Raw genomic sequence first — 26,459 nt, forward strand, 5'->3', positions numbered from 1 at the left:
GTAAAAGTTTATAGTTCTCATCCCAAAGCCCCCTAAGTGCAGTGGGCTATTGAAGATGGCAGGGCACCATCCTCTAAATATTTTTCTGGGTATAGTTGAATGACATCTATCAAAGTGCCGTGGACTGCCCTGACACTGTTCATCATGTCAGGTTAGATAGGATTCTGCTTTTGTAAAGGGCTTTTGGAAACTTATTTAAATGCTTTCCACCACTGCTTCCACACTTTGGCTGACAGAATTAGAAATGAGTATATTCAATTACTCAAGTCCGACTCCCGTACTAGTAGTCCTAGATGAATGTTTTAAATTTGATTGCCTCTTTGTGTATGCAATTTATTGGTTATTTCATCCTTTCCTTTTTTAACCCTGACTTTCTTGATAGACCTTTTAATATGTTCTGTAGGATGCTTTCTTTTGCTTTTAATTTAAAAACCCGTTTATATGTAGCTCTTGCCAAATCAGATATGGGTCTACTGGAAAAGAAATACAGGAGAAAAATTACTGGTGGGAGTAGGAAGGAAGTCTTATGGACTACAACTCTCTTTTCCTCATTCCCATGCAGTTGGTATGGCATGTATCTCAAGGCATTTAATCAGAGAGCAGTTGCATAGTTATTTTGCCCTTGTTCTTTGCAGCTGCATCAGACTGTTTTAGCAAGCAGAGATGAATGATGACAATGTCATTAGCTTTAGAACTTAATGAAAGATTTTTATCTTTCATAGTTTCAGAAACAATTAAAGCAGAATAAACAATTACTTCCTCAAAAGAAAGTAATTCTGCCCTCCCACTCAGTCGTGTTCAATATTATTTCTCCTTTGTGTCAATATAAGAGGGAAATGTAATGAAGGCACAATGAGCAGTAGAGTTGGGAGTGAAACTGTGGATACTAGTTTAAAGTATAACATGGCCTAAAAGAAAATGATTTTATCGGTTTCTAGAGACAGTTATCAATATCTAGCAGTTGTAAAAAGCTTTCAATGCATTTATATATATATATATATATATATATATATAAAAGCTGTGAGTATCTATCTAAATATTTCCTCGCTTGCCGTCTGCAGAGGCTAGCAAATGTGCGATGAATGTGGGAAGGACCTTCTAGAAAGCGTGTACTACTGACTTACTGCCTTTAATCGTTGCTGACAGAGAAGTAAAAGCTGATTGAGCTAGGATAGAACTAATCTAGGCAAAGGCTATTAATGAGCCGCTGAACACCAGATGGCAACACTCAGGGGAAGCTGTAGCTTCTCCTTTAAGACTGAGAAAAAGGGATGAAGGTAGCTAGTGATGCAGGACTGAAGGTGGTCCAAGGAGAGAAAAGAACAGGAAACCAACTGGATACAGAGGCTTTGGAAAGCATTTTGTCCTTAGTGTTATCTTGGGAGGTATTTATGTAAGAAAGACTGCTTGGTGGAGTGAATTCATCAAAGAGGGAATCCAAGGCTTATCACAGAGAGATATGAAGATATTGTAGAAGAGAAGTGAAAAAAACAAAACCAACCAACCAACCAAACAAACAAAAAAAACAGATAAAGAAAATACTTCCTAAGCTCTGTCAACATGAAAACATGGAGACTGACCAAGAAAGGTGCTAAGGAAGGGTATGAGTATATTGTAACATGGTCATAAGGAAAGGATGAAAGAAGTGACCAGCTGCTGCTGAAGATGTAGATTATAGGAAAAGATTTTCTTAGAACTACTTAAAAGATGTGATGTCAAGAAAGAATAAAAGCATCTCATCAGAAGAGAGGAATAAGTGATGGAGATAGCTCTAGTAAAAGAATAAGGATAATGTGATGAGAGAAGAAAAGCATCATTCCAGTGCTTTGGAATGGAATCAATAGAATCAAATGGAATGTTCCATTGACAGAAGAAATAACCAATGACTAATGTGCATTGGTACTAAGCAATGACAATGTACTATAAACCTGCAGTTTATAGTACAAAGAATGCTAAAGCAAGTCGTAAGTTAAAGTCTTATTCCACAGGAAGGAGTCACAGAAATTAAAACCTGTGCTTAGAGATTAGACAGGTTTTTATGTCTGAAGAGTCTGTAAATGCTTATTGGATGGCTAGAAATCACCAAGAAATCTGTGGACAACAGAGAATTGAATGGTTCTGGCTGAGAGGTCACAGTTAAAAGTATTGCTTGCTAGCAGAAACATCACGAATGATAGGAACTGGCTGACAGTAACACCACTTAACACTGATTACTGATGATACAGAACATAGCACAGTTAAAAGAAGATGGCAGAACTTCTTATCTTACCTAGATAAACAAAACTCATTTATCTTTTAAAAGAGGGAAAAAGCATGAAAAACAAGCAAGGATTTATTTGCCAGTAAAAATTTACAAGTTAAAATTAGAAGTTGCTGGCCTAGACTCTGACTTTGGGGTCTGGCTATTCTTTAATGCATTTTATGGGTGGGAATAAGGAATAATTCTAACAGGAGACATGTTTTTAAACAATAATGGAAAAAACCTCCCCCCACCTCCAGGTGTTGGCAGAAAGTACCTGGATTTTGATTTTGGAAAATGTTGGGAGTGGAGGGAAGAGTGGACTTAAAACAGTGCTAGTACCAAGCAGATATGTGTAATTTGCAGTTCTTAGCATCAGAGTGTTTCCAGAAAATAAAAAATCTTGGAGGTAAAAGAGAGTTAGCCTTGAGACTGAAGATGATCTTGAGGAAAACACAACAATATGCACAAATATCATGAAAAATAACACCCCTATTTTGGGTTGGAGTACATCAGGACAAGTATGCCAAGGTGTAGACTACATACACAAAGATGGGGAATTTTGGATCAGCTTCACTGAAATTCTCTTGGTCCCCAAACAAAGGGTATGAAGGAATGACAAGATAATGAAAATCAACATCTGGCTTTTGATCTTCAGTGAACATAGACTTGTGCTATGGAAAAGATGATCTGGGAATGTTCAATCACTGGGAGATATTTGTGGGAGGTGAGATTTATTGCTTATGCCAGGTGGCCTCTGCTTGAATCAGTGACACAATTACCCTTTTAGTGGGTCTTATGAAATAGCTAGGGAATATGAGGAAAACTGTTATTTAAATTAGAGAATGGAAAAACTGCCTGGTAGTTGAGAACTTGGTAGCAACAAGACCAGCTTTTTGCTACCAAGCCTAGCTTTTGAGAGAGAAACTATGGGGCCAGGAGTTCCTGAGATTTCTTTAGGATTGGTTGTACAATGTTATTTTATTTAAGGTTTTTGGTGATAACTTTGGAAGGAAAAATGCAAGTATGATAATGAAATCTACAAGACAAAGATGCAATGCCTTGTCAGAGTAGATGAGGATTAGAAAGTCATGCTGAAGGAATAGGATATCTTTGAAAGCTTCATTAATAAAAGTAAGGGTGAAATGTAAGTGTACAAAATACAAGGTCATGTTCTGAGTAACAGGCACTTCTGAAATACACTTGGGAATCATCAACTGGAAACAGCAAGGAAAGAGAAAGATCTTAGAGCTTTACTCAATTGCAAGATGATTATAAATTACAAATATGTAGCTTCCAATAGGGAAAAGAGATTCCTGGATCTGTCAAAATGAAGATGTTTCCAGTAGAGAGGGGAATGCATTACTGCATTGCACAAAGAATGGCAGCCCACAGTTAACTGTGTACAGCCGTATTCAAGAACGGTAAATTGTACCACAAAAAACTGCAAAGATAAACAGGGAATTAGAAAGGCTATCTTATGGGAAGAGGCTAAAAATAACTGATTTGTTTAACAAGCAAACAAACAAGAGCAACAAAGTCTGAGACAGAGAGGTTGTGAAAACTTGCTGTAAATATATCAGGATGGGGGGTAGGGGAGGTGGTTAAAAAGAGCTGTTGAAGCCTGAGGTTACTGCTGGCATGAAAGCAAATGATTATAAAATGTCCACAAATTAATATAAGATGAAAATTAACTGTTTTGAATGTTAAGAAACTTAAGTGAGAAAACAGCATTACATGCAGGAATAATAAGGAAGAAACAAACAAACAAACCTAATTGCTCTAAAAACAATCTTAAAGTTGTGAATGAGATTATATGTTATGTTTTTACCTGCATTAGGGAAGTAGTGCCTCAAGAGATCCATTCTAGTATTACATTCCCACATGACATCTGTTCAGAGGGCTGTGTAGATATAATTATCCTGGTTGTGTGCTTAAAATAATAATGTAACATGTGGAGGATATTAAAAACTATACTTGTGCAAACGACAGCAAATAAAGTTTTGTGGTAGATATTTGATGACTTAGATTGCGGCTGAATTTCTAGGGCATGAGAACAGGCAGGAGAAGAGTTCACGGAAAAAGCTCAGAAACTGTTTTCAAATACTTGGAGAGAAAATGCATAACAGGCAAAAAAAAAAGAAGAAAAGAAACCTGAAGGTCACAAAAGGTCAGATGCATTGTTACTGATAGTAAGCTGAGAATGATATTTATATCTGTAATTAATTGTTTGCCTCAGCAGTATTTGTAAGAGAAACTGCAGTGCAGACTGGTTCATAAACCCAAATATTGTCCCAGTGGGGGTATGAAAAAGCAGACATATGAGAAATATGCCAGTGAAGGCACTTGATTAATCAGAGAAATGATTAAAGCAAGAGTCACAAAGAAAAAAGTATATTAGGACAATCTTTTGTGAAATTTGCTTGAAATTATTTAACAGTTCCTGTTGTGTTCCTCATTCCTACTGATTTCCAGGTTTTGTCAGAAGCCGTGTAATATTTGGAAATGAAAAAAAATAAATTTGTAAGGTCTAGTGCAGTGGTCTTCAAAGTGAGGTGCCCATATCGATACAATGATATGTAGGAAGAAAATATTAGAACTTCCACTTATGTTTTATCTAAAAAAAAGGAGAAAATTAAGCTTTACTAATATTTAGTATTTATTGATACTGGCACCCTCATCCTGTCTGTATCTCAGAGGGGCCCGTTTCACGTACAATATGTGGTGTGTCCTGGGAGAAGAGTGGGTGCTCCTCAGCGCAGAGGTGTTGACATGATGAGTGATGATGGTACCATCACTTGTTCATTGACTTGCAGTGTGTTGTGCTTTACTGCAGTTTGTGTGTGCCCAGCTAAGTGGATTTAGGGATTATATTATCTATTTTTAACTAAACTAATGCTCACAAAATGGTCAAGGGCTTAAAAAGATTCCTGCAAAGAAACCAGGGGTTGAAGCTAATTCTGAGCAAATGAACATGAAAATGGCAGAGCAAACACTTCTACGCCTAGTATGCATGAACTTCATCAGACACATTACGAAGTAGAAACAAAGCTGATCTAATCAGCTCTGATCGATGATGTTTAAAGTCATGTTGTACCCAATAGAGCACTTTACAAAATTTCACTGAACTTAATGAGAAATCTTTAAAAGCCTCCAGTGAGGTTTCTTATTTAATAGTGAAAGACAAAAAGCCACATACCACTGGGGAAACACTTGTGTCTTCCTGTTGCAGTAAAAATGGCTGGAGTGGTACAGAGAAAACAACATGGAGACAAATTCTAAAATGCATGCCTTTGTCAGCAGATATTGTTGGAAGATACATAAAAAAAACACAACAACATGCTGCATGTATTAGAACAAATTATGTAGGTGGTTTGCTATGAAATTTCCTGAAAGTACATGTCTTTTGACATGCTTCAGCTTATGGTATTTGCCAGATTCTGTTCAATAATGAAATACACAAAGAGCTATTTTCTTTTGGCCCAATAAAATAAAGATGTGCCAGAGGAGATATATTCTCAGCAGTAAATAACTTTAATAAAAATTGTTCTTCTTGCTTGTAAAAGAAGAACAAAACAACCTACTTGCTGTTGGGTTTACATGGCAATGTTTTAGTAGTGGGGAGGCTGCAGGGGTGGCCCCTGTGAGCAGAGCCCAGCAGCTGCCCCATGTTACATCAGAGCCAGCTCCATCTGGCTGCAAAAGGGACCCACTGCTGGCCAGAACCAAGCTATAGGTGATGCTGGTTGGGCCTCTGGAAGAGCAGATCTAAGAAAGAGGAAAAAATCTGCTGGGAAACAGCAGCTGGGAGACAGGAGTGAGAACCAGCCCTGCAGACCCCAAGGTCTGAGCAGAAGGAGGGCAGGAGATGCCCCAGGTGCCAGGAGCTGAAGTTCCCTGCAGCCTGTGGAGAGGCCCCAGGTGGAGCAGTTTGCTCCTGACAGATGAATCCCAAGGTACGGAGCCGTGTGGGAGCAGTTCTTGAAGAGCTGCTGCCTGTGGGCAGCCCCCACAGGCTCAGTTCGGGAAGGACAGCATCCTGTGGGAGGGACCCCACGTGGAGCAGGGGCAGAGAGTGACCATGAAGGAGCAGCTGAGATGAAGTGTTAGGGACTAACCGCAGCCCCAGTACCCCTGCACCATTCGGGGGGAGGAGGCAGAAGAGGGTGGATGGGGGGACAAGGTGGTTGTAGTTTGCTTTTAGATTCTCACTGTCTGTAGGCAATAAATTACATTTCGCTGTACTGCATCTGTTTTGCTTGTGATGGCAATTGATGAGTGATCTCCCTGTCCTTATCTCAACCCAGGAGCTTTTTTTTCATCGTATTTTCTCCCCCGTTCCCTTAAGGAGGGGGAGTGAGAAAGTAGTATGATGGAGCTTAGTTGCCCATCAGTGTTAAAGTGCAACACCTATACAAACACTTATATCTGTACACTGAAAATACTTGGAAACAATTTCCTAATCTGTTTATAAATCTTCCAGAGAATGAGTTGCTGTGGCCTTTGAACTCATTCGTTAGCAATAAAAATGCAACATCTTTAATTTATAAACAAATAAATATACATATTTTGGGGCAACATATGCAGGATTTCTTCACTGATAAGAGTGGCACACAGTCAAATAGTTTGGAAGCCACTGGTCTAGTGATTACAGCAGTGGCCTGGGATGTGAAAGACCTAGAATAGTATTGTGCATTGTATGTCTTTACTGTCTAGGACACTACTGTCAACTTAGTGTGAAGGTCATCCATCTGTAAATCTATGCCTCCTCCATCCCTGCAGGAGTAAGAAAAGGTTGCATTTGTCCTTTCATTTAGGCACGCCTGCAGAATATGAAATATTTATATGACAGATAAGACTTCTTCAGTTCCTTCTTTCTGCTACCTTCCTTCAATAATTAATCAGGTTATTCACCCTAATGAGCCAGAAACCTATTTCTCATCTTTGAAATCTCTCACCATCACCCTTCTCCTGAAGCTAAGAAAGAAACTAGCTCACAGAAAATGAATGAACCTTGCAGCATCTCCAAAATTCCAATAAAATGGAACTATAAGAAGGATGTCAGGTGTGATTCCCAGACCAGAGGGATCTGATCAGATACTGTTCCCTGAAAAAATAAAATAAAATGGAGAGAGGAATATTCCTTCAGGTAAGTTGATACCATGTTACTTATTTAGGCAGAGCAATCCTGAGTGTTCCAAAATAAAAATCCCAAACAACCCATACTCGCAATCTGTCCTTCCTTAAAATCGTGCACGGCTTTTTGTGTGTTTTCCTTTTGGAAATTGGAATGAAACTTCAATACAGCATATTTTGAAATTCATAACATAGAAGGGTTTGGGAGCATGAACCTATGAAAAAAGAGCCCTCAAATGAGTCTTATAAATTCTTGAATTGGTGAGTGAACTGGAAGGGGAAAATGCAGAACTAGTGCAATTTATCAAAAAATCAAGGGCCACTTGTCTTGATATGCCACTCTAAAGACTGATGTGTGAAATCATTGGAAAGAAAACTGCTGCAGGAAAAACTGGCTTACGTATTGAAAGCAGATGGTTTAGGTAAATTACAACAGTGCAGGGTTAGCAGAGGTAATAAATAAGGTGACATGAGGGTCAGTAAAAGCCTCATGTTTGCACATGTTTGTGAAGGCTTGTCATAGAATAGGAAATATGCTATCAAATACTATAACAGAAAAAATACTGACTTTTCAAATTTAGAATAATTGGTGTAGACTATATGAAAAAGTAGGTAATTCAGTTCAGTGCAGAACAGTGTAAGTTAATGAGAATGATAAACATAATGAAGTGTGGAGTTGAAGATATGAAGTGAAAAATAGTGAAAAGTTGCAGATTTTTTTTTTTTTTTGGTTTTGCTAATGAGCTTGGAAAAGATGTGGCTGCTGTTTGCAAGGATGAAAGCCTAAAAGGATGTTGGAAAATATGTATAAGCTGCAATATGAAGCTACAGGAAAAAAATGGCTCTAGAAAATTTCTGAATCACAGCTGCAGCTTCAGCTATGCAAAAATCTAACAAATCAGTTGCTTTTTTTTTTTTTTTTTTTTCCAAATGAATCTCATTGGAAACTATGATATATTGCAAACCAATTAAACATTGTAAATATAATTTTTCCAAAATCTTAAAAAAATGGAAAGTACTTGTTGAATTAAATATTGCAAGATTACTGCGTTTCTTGGGAAGAAGGATGTTCACAAAAATTAGGAGACATTGGAAATTGCTAAAATGTATTTTAGGGGATGAAGAAGACCAGAGAATCCTTAGGGAATTATTATGGACAAATATTGTGGGGCAAGATGATAAGATGCTAGATGCCTTTAAATTCATTATTTACTGCCAAGATTATACTATATGAACATGGTTAAAAAAATCTGTTAAAACACAGATGGGCTACATAAATCTATGTCTTTAAAAGTATTTGTTTCAAATTTGTATAAAATTCTGACATTTTTCCAATATGTGAATTAACTGATTGACTGTACTTTATGCAAATAAGCCTGGAATCCTATGGCTGCTTAATAAATAAATGACAGCTGTGGTTATGCCTGTGTTGGTAGAAATGGCAGGTATATGTTTTCCTTTTCATATAATCAATGTGAAAATTTGGCATGGGATGTGAATTTCCCCCATGACTGGTTCAGAATACTGCAGTCCCATGAAGCAAGTTATTACTTTTTAGGTCTGGAAGTTTTTGATACATGCTATACTGCTATACTTCATTCACTACAAAGGCACAGGAAAAGTTATAGGGTAGCCTGCTTGTCTGGCAAGTTCTCTAATCACGCTCTGGTATTCTCAGAAGCCAGTTCTTCTGTATGAAGATGACTGGCATACTAAACTCCTTACATACAGTCGGTGTTTTGCACAATGACTTGTTTGTAGAGTGTATAGATTTCATTACTAAGCAGCAGGACAGCGTCACCCTGAGTGCAGATTAAGCTGCTATAGAGTCCCTACCCTCTACACTTGGAATATGTTGATGTTATCAGTCAACACAATGAACATCTCATAACAGAAATGCAAATTAACCGGGTTAAATTAGTGTTTTTGTACTCTTAGTTCCTGGCGTGAAATGAATGCATTTATCTTTGCAGAAACTATGCACTGTACACAGCTATCATTTCTTATGTACTGTTTAATCTCTTGATTTTTATACCAGATGCTTATTTTTTTACTTTATGTGTATGTATGATAATATAGACTTTGTTGTTTTCTTTTCATCAGTAAAATGGTAATATCCAATGTCATGCCTGAAGTAGTGCTATATATTTTCATGTGCCAGTTGAAGCATATTTCATTTCCATAGATATAAATATGCACACATTTATGTGCAACTATGTAATGTCAGCATGGACTGGAGAATGAAAATCAAAACATTCAGCATCCATATCTTCCAAGTTGTGTAACTGTTCATATGACAGATGGCATAGATGGGAAAAAGAGGCTAGTTTCCCACACAGAGGGAGTAAGGAGAAGACCATTTTGTTGGAGAGGGACTTCAGTTTTACCCCTAGTCAGATTTTCCACTGTTTATGTCATTTAGATTGAGCCTGGAAGCTACCTGCTCCTCAGAACCAGCTTCCAATCTTTAGCGAACCATCAAAACCAGCTTCCTTTCTTTGCTGCTCCATGTGGCTTGTTTGTTCCTACTTCAACAGTGGTAGGTCAGGATCAGGAACCCTTTGTAACTCTGAGTGAAGCTACTAGACAAATGTTCCCCCGCTGTTTCATTTGGAGTATATATATGTATACTTCCCCATATATTTAGATATGTATGTATGCATACTCACATACACACAACTTAATAGGAAACATCAGTATAAGGTGATGCTTACTGTCTTGTCTCAGAATATTCTGTTCCATTCCAGCTTAGTTTGTGCCCTGTCCTTCACAGTGCTACTTGTGGTTGATCGTCAGAGGATGCTTCCTCTCCTTATTCTGCCTGCAACAGAATTGTACCCTCCTAACTGTCCAGTGTTGTACACAAGTGACAGCTCTCGGTAACTGCAGGTTCTTTTTATTTCCTAAATATGAGATTGGTTGACCTTGTGCGATTGCAAGCTTTATTAGTGGTTATAAAGTAATTCTTAATTCTAGCTATCCTGTCTGACTTAAAGACTTTTTTGATAGGAAAGTCCAAAGGCTCATGCCTTGCTGTGTGAAGGAGAATTATCTTCCATTTGTTCTAAAAATAAAAGGCAATAATTTCATAAAGTGACCTTTTGTTCCAGTGTTATGAGACAGGGACTGATAATTTTTCAGTGTGTCTGTCATAATTTTTAATTATTACAATTAAATTAAAGTCAAAAATAAATTGTGCTGCTATACTGTTATCAGAGGCATTCAGTGCTTGATTCATTTCATTTTTTTTCCCTGTAAGCTCTGCAACTGATGGGTAGTGTGCGAGTCCCATGTGCACAAGCAGATGGGGAAATTTTAGTCTTTAGTCATCAATGCTCTTTGAAGATTCCCTTATAATTCTCTTTTCTGGCCAAATAATATGCGGGCTGACAATAACAAGTCAAATACCCATTCTTCTATACTTCAGCCACCCTTTTTGTTGACCTCATTCTGATCCTTTGTCTTAAAAATACAACTGAATGCGGTTCTAGATGAAGAGAACTTTTCTCTGTGCCGTAATATCACAAATACATTTTGCTATCATCTTTTATTGTCACTTCTTTAGTCTACATTGAATTTCAGTAAAAATGCTAAATCGCAGTGAGAAAATATATTCTGAGATGTGTTCTCAATTTTGATTTAATTAAAGGAGTTAAAAGTACGTCTTAGCTTATTTTTGTGATATTCAGCCTGGTCCATCTAACTCATATGTTTATCCCAACTGAACTTTATTATTATTATTATTATTATTATTATTATTATTATTATTATTATTATTATTATTATTATTATTATTATTATTATTATTATTATACTAAACCAAGAGAAGCAGCTTCTTCATGCTTTTTGTGCCCTCCAGGTACCCTAATGCCTCATCATTTTGTCTCTTTTCTGAGAAACCCTCACCAAAACTATTCAGTAGGTGTTTGGACCCAATTTATCTATGGGTGCCCTCATTGTATAATTATTATTTATTATTGTATTATTATTATTTAATAATTTGTATTATTAAATAATACAAAATATTGCTTTCTTTGTGTTATGCTTGGCTTTGGATCTGAGAATCATGGATAGAAGTCTTCACTAACTGCTCTTTATCATCATACTTGTTTTTTAAATGCAAGGCAATTTTTTGGCAGCTGGACTATTGCCTTACGTTACAGTAAGTGCATATCTCAAGAGCAAGATCGTTTCCAGTCATTTCTGTTTGAATAAAATGTATGTGTAGACAATGTATGTGTAGACACTGCAGAACTGGATGTTTAAACTCACAGCTATGGGAGAGCCCTAGTCTTGGACTTGAAAACGTTTTACCCGTGGCCCAAACTCATTGATGGAAATTAGTGTCACAAGATTTCTTGCAGTACAGCTAAGTTAAGGAAACCAGACCTTATGTAGCTCAGAAATGGAAGCCTTAAATTCCAAGAAATCTTAGTGATGTATGTTAGGAGCCAGAATATGATGAACAACCATGAAAGTCAACTTGCCAGCTAATTAAGATGCAAGTAACTATCTGTATGCTTTTAGAATTAATAGGATGTTCCCAAACCTCATGAAAGTTGTACTGCTGGGGAATGGAAATAGTACATACTTCAGAAATGTACCTTATTTTTTATTTGATAGCTTCTGGGTTAGTAGATTTTAACTTTTCGTCTCCTAACTTTATGCTTAGTTGTATTTTACTTTGAAAAATGTTACTGAAAACGTAATGCACTTCCACAGTGTTATCAGAAGAGTTCAGTACTGGAACTGAGGTTTCATTTGCCTTTTACAAGCCTTCCAGCTGATGGGCAGAATTTAAGTCCCTATGGTGCACAAACAGATGGGAAAATGTTGGTCTTTAGTTTTCAGTCATCAGTGCTAATTCTTTTATCTTCTGAATGCATTAGTGCAACAGACTATGCCTGTCAAGCAATCTGTAATATGTGCCATGACAGTCTTTTTTTTTTTTTTTTAAACTCTACTGAAAATCCTTTCTGTGAAAGGACATTGTCTACATTTTATTAGCTTAAGGAAAAATGTGTTATTCATAAATTGATTATCAAAATGGTTGTGGAACTTTGATGGTTTTAAAGTACTATTTTTATTAAAGTGCTTCAACAGCAAATCTGTTTTTAAATATAGCTGACTATTTCTTTAGATGTCACTGATCTTATATGTGTACATCTATATGATGCCTTTTATAAACAGCCGCTACATTGGCACACTTCTTTATTCTGTCTTAGCTAGTCTTTCACAGAGGTTATGCCTGGGATTTTCGGAACACTGTAATTTATATTCTTTATGCACATTGGCATGCATCCATAAATACTAATTTCTAGATTAAAGAAACAAACAAACAAAAGATCTGTTTTGACCAGGAGTTAAGATGCATATTCAGATTTTGGTGCTGCTTTCTGCAATGTGGAAACACAGGATTGGTGCGAATTAAAGAATTTTACTTCATGTTTCACTTGTCAGCTGAAATTCTTTTACAAGGATCTTACACAAGGATGCTTGCTGCACAAACATGATTGAATTCCCAACTGTATTTGCATGAAGGTTCCTTGTCTGGTCTATTTTGTAGCTCTGAGGGAAAAAAAACACAGTAGCAATGGTATAGCATAGCATTTTATTAATATAAATGCTAATGCTTTAGAAATTATTTAAGTGTTTTGAAAAAAAAAAAAACATCATTGAGTCCTCCCCTGCTTTACGTTAGTGTATCTTAGTGGAGACAGTCAGTCTCCTGTCTTTGGCTTGTTTTATGTGCCAGGAGAGTGCTTAAAAGATAAAGAATTCAGCTTTGGTTATGTAGGCTGTGTTGTCACAGACATAAGGGATTGAGTGTTGTGTTTGTATGATGTGGCATCAGGCACACCGAAACTGAATCCAAGCCTTTACTTGCATTGCAAGTTAACCTTATCCAGGTGTCAGACAATTCCTGCTTCTTGTGAAAGAATAATTTTGGTAACGTGTCAGGCATGGGGTTATAGACAGTGGCAACTTGTACAGAGTTTAAAGCCCTGAAATAGAGGCAGCCTCTTCACATGGTCTGCAGGTAGCCATTGACTGAAGGTCAACTGGGCCAGCCCAGTTTACAGAGCTTTGCTCTCCGCAGATCCATAGAAAGGGAACTAAGAGGTTTTTCCAATTTTGTGAAGGGAGAATTTGCCTGTCATCATGAATATGCCTTAAAGTGCGGCACTACTAGGGAGGAAATCAGCTGAGCAGGAGGATTCGTTCCTTTCATTTTTTCTGGAGCTACACAAGTGCATGTAGGGCATGCAGGGACCATTTGTTAGGGTATCAAATGACAAGCATGACGGATGCATCTAGGTCTTTCCAGTTGTTATTTTGATTTGTGATCCATGGGTTTTACTTTTGAATTGCTGAAAGGAGTGTAAGTTCTTGCTCAAATTATTTTGAAAAGAGACACCCTGGAAAGAAAGGAAGAAAATATCTTCAATTTGGAAATTCCTATGCACCACTTGCATTTCTTCAGTACTTTTAAAAGTTTAGGTTTCAATAAATAAGAGTTTACTGAGGGGAAAAACAAACAAACAAACAAAAAAAAAAACACTATTATTTTGGAAAACTTATGTTTGGGTCTGGTGTCCATTGCATTCAGGGTATGGTGGTGTTCAGATGTGGAAGTAAACTACCTGCAAGTACCTTAACTGCCTGAGAGAAGCTATAGTTTATTTGTAACAAATAACTTTGAAAGTCCAGTCATCAGTCTTAGCTTACTGAAAACCCCACTTAATCACATATCAGTTATGTCCCCTCAGGCTACAGTGGTGGAAATTGCCCTAAAAGGATGAAAAATAGGTTTGTGAAATGTTGCTTCTGTACAGCTGAAATGTTAATTTATTTATTTTTATTTTTATTATTATTTTTTTTCCCCACTGAGATATGTAAAAGAAAAGAGCCTGCTAAGATTAGCTGCATAGCAGATACCACTGTTAGGGGAATGATTTTCTATCAGTCCCAATCCTGTCTTCGGTAAAGGAACTATGCTTTTTCTTTTATTTGGGAGGGATCATTAAAGCCAAAGTAGAAGCCAGAGCAGCTTTGAGGCAATTGTGCTGTGTGCTGTAGACTGTACTGGAACTTAAAGATCTTTATGGATGGCTTATAAAGATTCATGATCCTTCTTCCATTCTCTGTCAAGTCCTGGGGGAGGAGAAAAAAACAGTAAAAAAAAGTAGAAATAGGTAAGCTAAGGGGTAGACTCTTACCCCTGAATCTGCTCAGGAGAAAATGATAGCTGACTTTTCATGGGCTTCTTTTTACGGTTTGTTCTGAAACAAGAATCCTTGTTTTACTCTGGAATTGATACAAATTGATTAGCTATGTAGCTGACATCATAACGTTGTGCAGTGTCATGGGGAAGGGACTTTAAAAAAGATTTATGTGGAAAAAGTTAAAATGAAAGTGGTAAGATGGCAATCATCATTTTGAGAGACAATATCTAGATTCTATACCATGTAGTTTCTATACTTTTCTATACCCTAAAAGAGAAAAGTGGTAACTCAGCTTGTGTCTGTCCATTTGCTTCTTATTAAGCAGGTAAACCTGGATTACAACAGGAAACAAGTAGGGCAACTTTCAACAGAGAATCTCTAATTATAATCACTGAATCCTCGTTTTTTTTCTTTTTTTTTTTTTCTTTTTTTTTTTTCCCAGCTCTTCTTGTAACTAAATTGTTATTTTTGTGAAATAATTTCCTGCCTACAGAAAGTCTGTTCTTGAAATGAGTTGGAAAGAAAACATGCTTTTGAACTGAGAACAGCTGCTCAATCTCATTTACTCTTTTACTTTATTTCGTTGTCTGTGGTTTGCTAACGTGAAGTCTTTTAATTTTTTTGATCCCTGCCTTGAGAACTGTTCCTGTTCTGCTTAGTATTGTGAATTTGTGGAAAGTGAGATCCATTGCTACTGACCTAAAAACAAAGCTTGTTTCTGCCTCTGTCTCATTCATGCTTTTTCCCCCCTTTCTTTCTGTTTTATATCCGCACATATTCCTCAGGCTGTATTTTGTATCTGATTACCTTCATACAGCCCCATGGTTGTAATCCTGGGTAAAAGATGCAGTGGCTGGGTCATGACTGAAAATCTTGTGTAATATTTTAGAATAAAACAGAGCAGAACAGTTGGAAGAGACCTTCAAATGTCATCTAGTCCAACTGCCTAACCACTTCAGGGCTAACCAAAAGTTAAGGCATGTTATTAAGGGCATTGTCCAAATGTCTCTTAAACACTGACAGGCATGGGGCATCAACCACTTCACTAGGCAGTCTGTTGCAGTCTTTGACCACCCTCACAGTAAAGAATTTTTTCCTAATTTATGATATATCTGGGACTATCTATTATACAATTAAACAGAAATTACTTATTTTTTTCTAATACTCAAATAAGCTGCATAGAACACAACTCTGAAAGAATAATTTAAAGCCTGCAATAGCACATAGGAGTTTCAGCTTGGATTTCAGTAGATCTATCCAGAAAGTCAGATTTTCTGGATACTGCCTGGCTTCCAGCTAAAATGGATGCTGACTCTGGTTCAGAAAGCTCTCTCAACCAGCTAACAACCCCTGTCAGCCCGAGGATGTATTAGCCCTGGCATCGCAGCTGGGGAGATAAGCAAGAGGGAGTACCTTAAAATTCTGCAGCTAGGTGGAGAGATGTTCTAATACTTCTCAAGTTCTTCAGAAACCTCAGTAAGTGAGGTATCCTCTAAGAATGCCTAAATCGGATTACATTATGAGAGTTGTGATGATATTATGTTTCTGGACATAAAACCTAGTGGCTAGAACTCTGAGCCAGGATATAGGAGATGGTTGGAGATGGCTGGAGAGGATCTAAACCCTCAGCTCTTTTTTTCCCACAAAATAGACTTTATAATTATATCCTTACAGTGTTGGGAGAATATGTTTTTAACCTCTCCTGATGACATTAGGCTGCTGATAAACAAAATAATGTGGAATTCAGAGTGACAGAAGAAATCCTTGAAAATCTGTTAAGAAGGACACATTCCTTAGAATAAAGATTCCTTTTGTTCCTTTTCTATTTCAAGTAATGGTAGGTAGATATATTTCTCATTAGGGAATCATGGTAAGATGTAAAAGAAACATTGTGAATAAGAAAAAGTATTATGGATTACTAGTCAGCTGGTAAATAGCACTGATACGGCTGAAAGTTCTAAGACTGACATTAAATCAAACATTTAATTAAAGGCTTGCCAGTATGCATGTTAGTTTGATTTGTAGATTTCAATTATTCTTAAAAAAAAAAAATGAGAGAGAGAGATTGATGAAGAAAATACAGAATAAATAGTATGCTTATGAGTTAACAGTATCACTAATTAGGATTTCCAAATGTAGAATGTGGACTAAACTCAACCCTTATTTTACTAGTGAGAATTTGGACATTGATCCACTGGGATTTAGCTACAGCAAAATATTTTAAGAGTTTGTGACTGTATTTATACCTTTGCCCTTGAGTCAAGTGGTAAAGTATGGCTTGAACAGGAAGAGTACCCTGAAGAGGACTCTGGATATGCTTACAGTCAGTTCACAAGTGATTATGTGGTGAAAGTAAATTCATCATTGTAAATTCTTGCGAATCAAAAAGTCTGCTAAAGCTTGGACTTTAAAAGCTGGTCCCCCCAACCCCCCACCTTCCAGAACAGTGTTTGGCAAGGAAGAGTCCAACTGCTCCAACATCATTGTACAAAAAGCGTTGTTCAACCCTCTACTATTCTAAATTAGCCAGAAGTTCAGCTATACATACATGATCCTGTGATAGTTTAGAGTGGGAATGTACACTGTATAATTATTCTGCAGTTGTAGCCAGTGAATTTGAAGGTGTTCATTTCTCTTTTCACTGAATGGGAAATCATCTCAAACTACTTTATGCTGGCAAAAATGTGTGTGTGTGTAGATTGGTACTGTGAAGCCCTTCACATCTAACCTGCCCCACTCTGTGATCAGTACCTGGTCTTTAGGGTCATCGGTTTTTCTGTATATGTGGAATTAAGCTATTTTATCAAGTCTGATGGAAATGAAAACATGATATGTTCTGCAAAAAAGGAAAGCAGAAATTAAAACAGGATTAAAAATGTGCAGTAAATTAGTGCTATCACAAATTGAAGTATTTTGAATCATTGTTTCTGAAACCAGAAGTGAAATCTTTTCTTCTTTCAATAGCCAAAAGTATTTTCTCTGGCAGCAGGCTTTGATATCTGGTCACACGGGGACACTGTGCAAATCTGGTGCTGTCCACTCAGTTGTTATTGATTACCAGCGTTCACTCTCACATGGTCTTTCTATGTATGGATGTTGTTCCATATAGCAGTGCATGCACTTCAATTGCATTTTACATTCTGTATATTGAATCAGGTTTCTGTGGGAGCATTTTTTATAACCTATTCCCTTCAAAGTCTTCCTAAAATGAAGCAATTTATCATTGAAGGCAAATATTTTTCTCTGAAATATTTTTTATAACTTATGGGATATATTGGATAAAGTTTTTCAAGACATTCATCTTCTTTATGAGAAATGACTGGAGTATGAAGGTGTGTTGAGAATGGGTAAGCCAGTAACTTGTACGTGCTATGCTGAGCACTGCATGCAGAATTCAAGTGGGTGGATAAAATATTGGAACCAAAATGGAATAAATAAGGTACTGCATTTTGTATTTAAACTAAGTGTGCACAGAACTTTGGAAACTCTAGTATGAATAGCCTGGTGAAAGTATTCCTTGGAGTTCTTTCAAGAGCTACAAACAGAAATTTAGGAACAAATTAGGACTATATGCAGAGAGTCTGCATTGCTGGTTATGTCTAGGTTTCTTATTGTCTGTCTTACAAGGTCATAGATGTAACAGTAACACTCCAGCACAATCTTGACCATCTGAGTTTGGGCTAAATGTGCAGTATTAATGGCATCTGTTACCTTCAACATGTTCTGCATCTTTGTCATGCTCTGTCTGTACTTTTGCTCGAGACTGCTGCTTTTGTGCTGCTTAGTTTGCTTCTCTTTCATTTATTCTGCCCTGACCACCATCAGTTAGTTACCTGTGTGAGCATTTGTCACCTTTTCTGCCACCTTTAGTATTGCCATCTTTTCTTCACTCATACAAGAAGCTAAATGGAAAGTTTGCATTTTAATTAGAAAATAAGATTTCAAATCCTCTCACAGGACCTACCATAGTTAGCTGAGAGATGGCTGGGAATGAAAAGAATGCTGAGGACCTGAAAAGTCTGTGTCACATTTAACAGTGAGGAATTTCCAGTGCATTGCAGGCAAATATGTAATCAGTGAACAGGAGGATATGCTCCATACTATATACACTTGGAAATATTGGTGTGTACAACTTGTGTCATACTGACAACCTGTTAACCTTTTTTTTTTTTTTTAAATGGGATATTGTGCCATTCACTTAGAAAGGGAAATACAGTAAAATTTCTCACCTTTAGATGGTAGCACAACGTATTTATGGATATAAACTGCAGTTTGTTTAAAACTCAAAATTTCCAGTTCGTGGGAAATTTTGTTATTGCAACAAAGACAGAAGAGTTCTGGTCTGTCTGTCTTAGTGGCTGTGAAAACTGCTGCTGTACCACTAAAAGAAATGAGCTCCTTACTTGCCATCAGCTGCTTTGCATGTCTCTGAATGTCTCCCCTTTCCCTGAACTGAGGTCATCATGCTTCCACAGGTTTCTATAGCACGTGTGCCATGTACAGTGCATGTGCATGTTCCTGTGTGGCAAAATGCAAAATACAAATTTATTAGGTGTTCCCCATGTTTCCTGAGTTAACATGAAGAGTACATTGTAGTTGACTTTATTTATTTATTTTTTAAACGCATCTGAATATCAATTATTGCCAAAAACTGTGTCTGACAAACTGGTAAAATCATCTGGGAAATCCTATGCTTCAACATGTGCTACGGTGGCTTTATCACTAAATTTATATTAAATTCATATTTTGACTAATTGTAAATGGTTATTTATACATTGGCAACACTTCAGCTGTATCTGGACTAATTAATTTGTTTTTCATTTGTTTGGTTTGTGGATATACCTGAATTAATTAATTTGTTTTTAATTTGTTTGGTTTGTGGGTTCTAATGATGAATAACTATAAGTTTTCCATCTGTATGCATACCAAAATCTGGTTCAATAATGAGAATCCCTTGATAAAAAATGCCCATAAGAAAGTTAATTTGAAATAGTTACAGTGGGAAGTCTGTCTTTCACAGCCTCATGTGAAAGAGAGGAAAATGAGGGAAAAATAAAACCTTGTGAGAAAGGAAGCAATTTTTATCTATGTACCTTTTCTCAGCTTTGTTTCCATATAGACAGGAAAAAATGATTGGATAGCCTAGGGATTTTTTTTTCTTTCTTTCTTTTTCTTTTTTTTTTTTTCAGATGTCTTTCACAAAGGTGGATTATTTCAGTTCAGGACCTCTTTGAAAGCATAGCTAAGCACAGAAATAGAATTAAGAACTATTTTTGGGAATGCACCAAAGGAGCTGAGCTTAACAAAAATTTCCAGTACCTGCCCCTGTGTGTACTGAAGTCTTTGAATTACGTACTCCTGAATCAAACGGCTCCTCTCATGAGACAAAAAGATAATCTTTTTTCATAAGCTGCACCCAGAACTGCTTTGCTTTGCGAAGCATGCTAGAGTTTTATAGTGGGCAGGCTGCCAGTGGGGCTGCAGATGGCCTGTGTGGACTGAGCCATGGCTGCCCCATGCAGGGCACAGCCAGTTCCAGCCAGCTCTGCTGTGAGCAAAACCAGCCCACAGTGTGCTGAAATTGAACTGGGCATTAGGAGGAGTTTATGTCACCTCTGGAAAATATATTTAAGAAAGGCTGGGAATGGCTAGAAGAAATGCAGGGGACATGGGAGATTTTGCCAGGGCACGGGAGACAGCCAAAAAGTGGCAAGGGAGGAGCAGGAAAGACACTAAGGCAACACTGGTTTAAAGAGAAAGGCCAAAGAAGTGGGGAGCAATAAGTTAACTGAAGTAAAATTACTTGACTGAACACTTGTTTTCTGGGCAGTGACAGCCTTTATAAATAGTAGTATTTGTGTCTATTCTCAAAACATTTGATAGAGTCCTTAAAACTAGATTTGCTGTGGTCAAATGGGTCATACAGCCTTCTCCCATGAGGTGACTAGCTTGGTGGGTGAGCAGTGGCTGTTGTTTACTGTAGTAATGCTTTTGACACAGTCTCCTGTGGCATCCTCATAGATTAAGTGGTAGCTGAGTTTAGGGAAACAGACAGTGAGGTGGATTGAAGCCTGGCTGCATAGTTGCACAGGCCCAGAGGGCCCAGATCAGCAGCCTACAGTCCAGCTGGAGGCAGCTGACCAGTGGTGTACCCCAGGGGCTGGTATGAGGTCCAGTCCTGTTCAACATCTTCATTAATCACTGGGATGATGGGCTAGAGAGCAACCTCAGAGAGTTAGCTGATGATAGAAAACTGGGAGGAGTGGCAGATAACACCATATTAAAAGTGCTTATTTTTAAAAGCCACAAGGGATTTATTTTTAAAGAAAGATGCTACTTTTAAAACCATATCACTGGCCAGAATTGCCTCTTCACTTGAGTTCTGAGAACCTCTCCTATCTCCACTGTCCCAGCTTTTACTAGCCTTGACCTTCGGTTTGAGTGCAGCTCATTGTGCGTATTTCTGAAAAAATAAGTTAATGTAGAACTACCAAAAAAAAGTACTTGGAGCTGAGTAATTCGATGTTGTATTCTCTTTTCAATGACATTATATTACATTTTACAGAAGGAATGAAAAGTATGCTGGTCCATTTCCTGATTTTCCTTAGTTTAGTGTCAAAGGTCTCTTGTTTTCTTAGCTCAAGCAGGAAGAAAATCTATGTAGATCTATTTTATTATTGTTCTCCTGAACTACTTTTGGCATTGCTTAGAGAGTATGCTAGGAAGTATAGGTATCTTCAAGAGTTTGTGGTGTTTTTTTTTTTTTTTTTTTTTTTTTTTTTACTGCATGCAAGTCAACTGGATACAGAAGTATGTTACTTCATTGACTCTACTATTACCAGCAGACTCTTATGGGCAAAACAGTAAATAGTTATTAAGCCATTCTGCAAAGAGGTTATGATCTTCAAATCCATCCTTCATCTGCTTTTTGATCAACTCTTTAATTTTGGTTAGCAGGATAGGCAACTAGAAATTTATTTTTATAGCACTATAATGAATGTAACATTTTATACTTCGTAAGTCTCCTTCTGTGTAAGTCTTCTGTTCCTTTTCACTAAACATGAGAGACAGCTACTCTCATCTAATCTCATTTAGCCATCTAAGAGATATGCATCTAATCTAAATTTGCTGTCTAAGTTCCCCTTACAGGCAGTGCAACAACACAGACACTGAAAGAAAGTAATATACCGCATAACATGATAGGTTATTTTGCTGGATAGTCTATCACTTTGTGGGATATCTCAGGTATTTGAGACAGCTGCAGCGAGTCATTCTTTGATGCTTTCTGTCCCCTTGTCACTACAAAGGGAACCCAGGAGATTAGCTCAGACTAGCAGTCCAGTTTCAACACCTTAAGTTTGATGACATGAAAGCCACATGAATTTGCTAGTTTGTGATGCTGTATTTCACTCTGATCCAGGAGCTGACCCCATTAAGTTTTTCTTTGATATGGTACTTAGAGTGTAAGCTTCTGAAAGAAGCAGTCATACCTTCTATTAATAATTCCTTATTACAGTTGACCTCTGCCACTGTGGTTTTAAGAAAGGCTGTCCTTAGCGCTCCTCATTTTTATTTGCTAAACTTTTATCGTACAAGCTGGTAAGAAAAGTAATTAGATTTACCAGAGGTCATTCTTATTTCATAATTTCTTTCAGTTAAAAGTCATAGAGAGAACATTTGAAATGAATTAAAGTTATAACCTCCTAAAGAAGATAACATGACATTTTACTGTAGTGTAAACTTTTATGTCCACAAGACATTTATAATATTTTCAGGGATATGGAGAGAGCTTTCATATTTTTTTGAAAAAGACCTTCATAGTGCAAATTGTAACACTAATGATACTTAATATAGAAAATACAAGATTTCTTATTGTTATGGTATTTTCTCTTCAATCTTCTCATGTGTCTATTGCCATCCCCTCCTCTCCCCCTCCTAATGGCTCCTTTTAGTTGTGTGTCTTTATATTGAATTTTGAATGAAACTTACAGAAATGTCAGCCTGTCTCCTTTAGGGACTACAATTGAAATCATCAAGCTCACTTTCATTGTCTCCAGTTGGTGACAAATGGCAATTTTATTTAGCAAGGGATGGTTCTTTGTGAGGCTGAATTGATGGATGAGGCCATAAGAGGTTGGGGCGGCTGACAAGGTTACCCCTACCAGCTGTCTGCCCATCCCTGCTGCCTGGATGTCTGTGCTGCTTGTCAGTCAGCTTTTTGAACCATTGCTGTTTTTACTATGTAGTGTTTTAAGGCAGACTGTAATTGGTGACAGCTTAGTTTACTTTAAAACGCTGTGCTGCAAACTGTGGTGGTTCCAAAACTCACTGATGAGCAGCTCAGACATCTGTGCAGTAAAGGCCGGCTAGACAGACAGGGTGGCAACAACGTCAGCTGTCCCCAGCATAGCCAGTCCTTTCTGATGTTCAGAAGTTCTTTATTTTATGTGCTTTTTGTTTTGTTTTGCTTTTAATGTTGCAAGTTACAATCAGCCTGCTGTCTAGGAGCTCCAGCTTTTAAATATTTTTGAATGGGAATGTTAGCTGGTCCTGATATATAAGAACCCCAATAGTGTTTTCAGATTTCATTGCAAACTCATAAAATGTTTTTCACTCTTACATGTAGGCTGGAGCAAATGTACTGCTGCAAGATGTTAATGGAAACATTGCTCTTGATTATGCCATAGAAGGGACTGAATCCAGCAGCATCCTTCTAATGTACTTGGAAGAAAACGGTAAGTCAGCTCTTCAGATTCTGGAATGTTTTTATTGAACGTGACATCAAGTTGAAAAGTACAGATATTGATTTGACATATGTTAGCAACTCTGTTAGTTTGGAGATGGAGGGGAGGAGTAGGATCTGGAATCACAAAAGTTCTCAGTGTGTTCAGATTGGAACAGCTAACACCGGTTAGGGACAGTGGCTGTTGTCAGATCTTCCTTTGCCCATTCATATGGAGATGCTACAATGTTAATTAGAAACAGAAAAATGGCAGTAATGCAGAAGCTTTTAAACCAAATAATTGAATGATGTCAGAAGTATTTTTTACATTTTATTTCATTTCCCATGTGAGTTATGTATACCATCAGAGTATGCTTTTATATGTTAAATATAAATCTCCGCAAATCTTCTGAATGGAATTGTATATGCAACTTTATTACTAATTTCACAATATTATTGTTTGTTTGGTTTTGCACTGAGAAAATGTAGCTAGATTTGTATTATAAAATATGCTTAATATGTTGTAGATGACAACATCTGTATTGGAAAAAAGCATTTGTTTTTCCAAATTTAGGTACAGATTCTGAAGTGACTTCTAGTATTGCTTTTGACTGTAATTAACATTTTAAGGGGCTCATCATAAAACTGAGAAAAATGTATTAAGCAGAAAAAACAAAGAGCATTAATAGAAAAATGTGTCCTTTCATATTATCTCCATATAAGAAATATGCTTTAACATAAACCAAATTAAATTATGTTGTGTTAATGAATACTTAAAAGAAAAGTTAACTTAAACTGGCAAGGAAATCAGTCTTAGTGTCAGGTCCTATACTCTTGGTCCATAGAACATTGGTGTATTAAACAGGTGCATCATAAGTTTGGTTCATCACCTTCAGTGGTCTGCTACTCTTCTTCCCTAACTATATGCATCACAAAGAAACCTTGTTTTGCACTTACTTGTTAGAATTTAATTAGTATCTTCTGAAGTATTTAAGTATTCTACTGTAGTTAAAAACATTATAGTTGATAAGGGAATCACTAGAGGAAATAAAGCTTTGTGTATAAGTATGAATTACTATGAAGTGCCCAAAATAAAGGGATCTCTGAGGGTTGTTTTCATGAAACCCTCATAGCAATAATCCCCATGCACACCTGTACATGTATGCTCGTACACGGAGCAATGTTATGGCCAAAGGTCTTGTTGCACAAGAACATTATCTGATCCTGTAGCAAATAGCATCCCCAGCCTGCAGTGTTGTGAAACACCCTTGTATACTCTCACCCTGTAAATACAATGTGTAGGGCACGTTTCCCTATTCTCTGTACTTCACCTGCATTCCTAAAAGGTTTCCTTTACATTTTCCATTCCATAGTGCAGCCTGATTTACAGCATTAATATTGCTGTGTAAAATCATCTGTACTCTGTACATCTGTAATCATCTGTCATTGCTTTTTTTGTGGAGTTCACAAAGAAAAATAAAATCACATGCCATATGGCTCAGCTAACAGGAAAACAAGAAGCTATCAATTTACTTTTATGAAACAAAGTAAGATTGTAACAATCAGTTTTGATGCTACAGAGGACTTTGTTAATTGGGGAGATTAAAGTTCTTAGAAGTCTTTTATGTTTGTAATTTCTTACAGATTTTATCACTGGGGTAGTTTTACTGCTTCCGGTTGCCGATTATACTTAAATGAGCTAAACCACTATTTCCTTCCTCTTTTTTTTTTTTTTGAAGGTTATTTTAGAGGAAGCATTAAAACCTCTTTTATCTCCCTTCTTTATTAGCAAGATAGAATTTAAGTTACCTTTCTTACTATTTGTCTGTTTTGTGGAATGCCATTAACATGTCAGTTAAGCATCTCAGGGAAGACAGCAAACATGACATTTCTATACAAGTGATGGTTCCAATTTTGTTTTTCAATGTATGATTATTTGATAAGTATTCTCATTCTTTAGTGTCTTAGGTATGTATTGAAAGGTCGTAAGTTAATGAACTCGCCCTTTCTTATTTCTGCAAGCATAAAAGCACTTTAGTCTTACTTCATACAGGCCTAAGCAAGCCACTTTTAAATCGGCAGCCCTGCAGACCTTAAGTTTGGCATAGCCAGCTGCTTAAATATTTCTTCAGCTTCCCAGACAGCTTTCTTAATAATTTCTTAATAATTCCCTTCCACGCCTACGTGACTTATAGCATCCAAGCTATCTAGTCTGATGTTAACTTGGATCTGTTCAACTGCACTACAAATCTTAGTGATGGGCTCAGCTGTGCTCTGTGATGGCTCCGCTGGAGCCGTCTGGAACAAGCTGTGTCCAACAAGGGGCAGACCCTTGCCTCTTACACTGGCCAGCCCTGCAACCCCTTGTGCTACCAAAGCCTTGACACCTACATGAAATGCATCTGGTCATGTGTTGCTCAACACTGGTACTTTTTTATGAAAATAAAAGCAATGTGAAGATCCCGGATAAGTATATTTTTCATCATTTTTGATTACTATTAATTAAAAAATATAAGAAAAAGGATGCCAAAGTATTCTAACATTAAGGTTGTGTTATAGAAACCCTTAAAAAGATCTAGTAATCAAACGGGGAAAAATGTGTACTGTTTCCTAAGTGCACTCAAGAAAAGCCACTGCTGCAGATCAATATAATTGCATAAAAATACTTTTCTAGACTTTCATATTCAAAGCTATGAAAAGCTTTTCATAGGCCTTAAGAAATTATTGCTAACACACTACAATCAGAATGGACTACAATGTCAACATATGCAAGTTGTTAGCACTAAAGATCAGTAAATCTAAGCTAAAATTAAATTCCCTTAGTATTATTATTTTTGAGCCATGTGCAAAGTGGTGTAAATGTCTGCTTGTAAGTTTTCTACTACTAATGTTGATGCCAGAAAATCAGGCAACCAACACCAAACAGCCTCATGGTAGTTTAAAGCTTTTTACTCTGTTTCTTGGTTGGGAATCACCTACCTGTAGGACTATAACACACAAATAATCAATTTTCTGTGTAGAGCTAGATTAAATGCTGATAAAGGAATAGGTGACAGCATTGCCTGTGAGAACCAAGGGACTAAACTTCATGTTTCACTAGATCCCTTCAAGTCCTAAAAATGAACCACACAGAAAA

General features: G+C 37.0%; 1 protein-coding gene across 4 annotated transcripts in view; it reads left to right on the plus strand.

Annotated features, from left to right (window-relative positions):
• The window catches only part of MYO16 (myosin XVI), a 378,556-nt gene that overhangs the window by 125,806 nt on the left and 226,291 nt on the right, over positions 1 to 26,459 (plus strand). For all 4 annotated transcript variants that reach the window (XM_027444352.3, XM_072031861.1, XM_027444351.3 and 1 more), the window contains one exon: positions 23,228 to 23,336. In XM_027444352.3, the coding sequence (XP_027300153.2) occupies positions 23,228 to 23,336 (109 nt within the window). The remainder of the gene's footprint in view (positions 1 to 23,227; positions 23,337 to 26,459) is intronic.

Source organism: Anas platyrhynchos, chromosome 1 (genome assembly GCF_047663525.1).
Source record: "Anas platyrhynchos isolate ZD024472 breed Pekin duck chromosome 1, IASCAAS_PekinDuck_T2T, whole genome shotgun sequence".
NCBI classification, from domain to species: domain Eukaryota; kingdom Metazoa; phylum Chordata; class Aves; order Anseriformes; family Anatidae; genus Anas; species Anas platyrhynchos.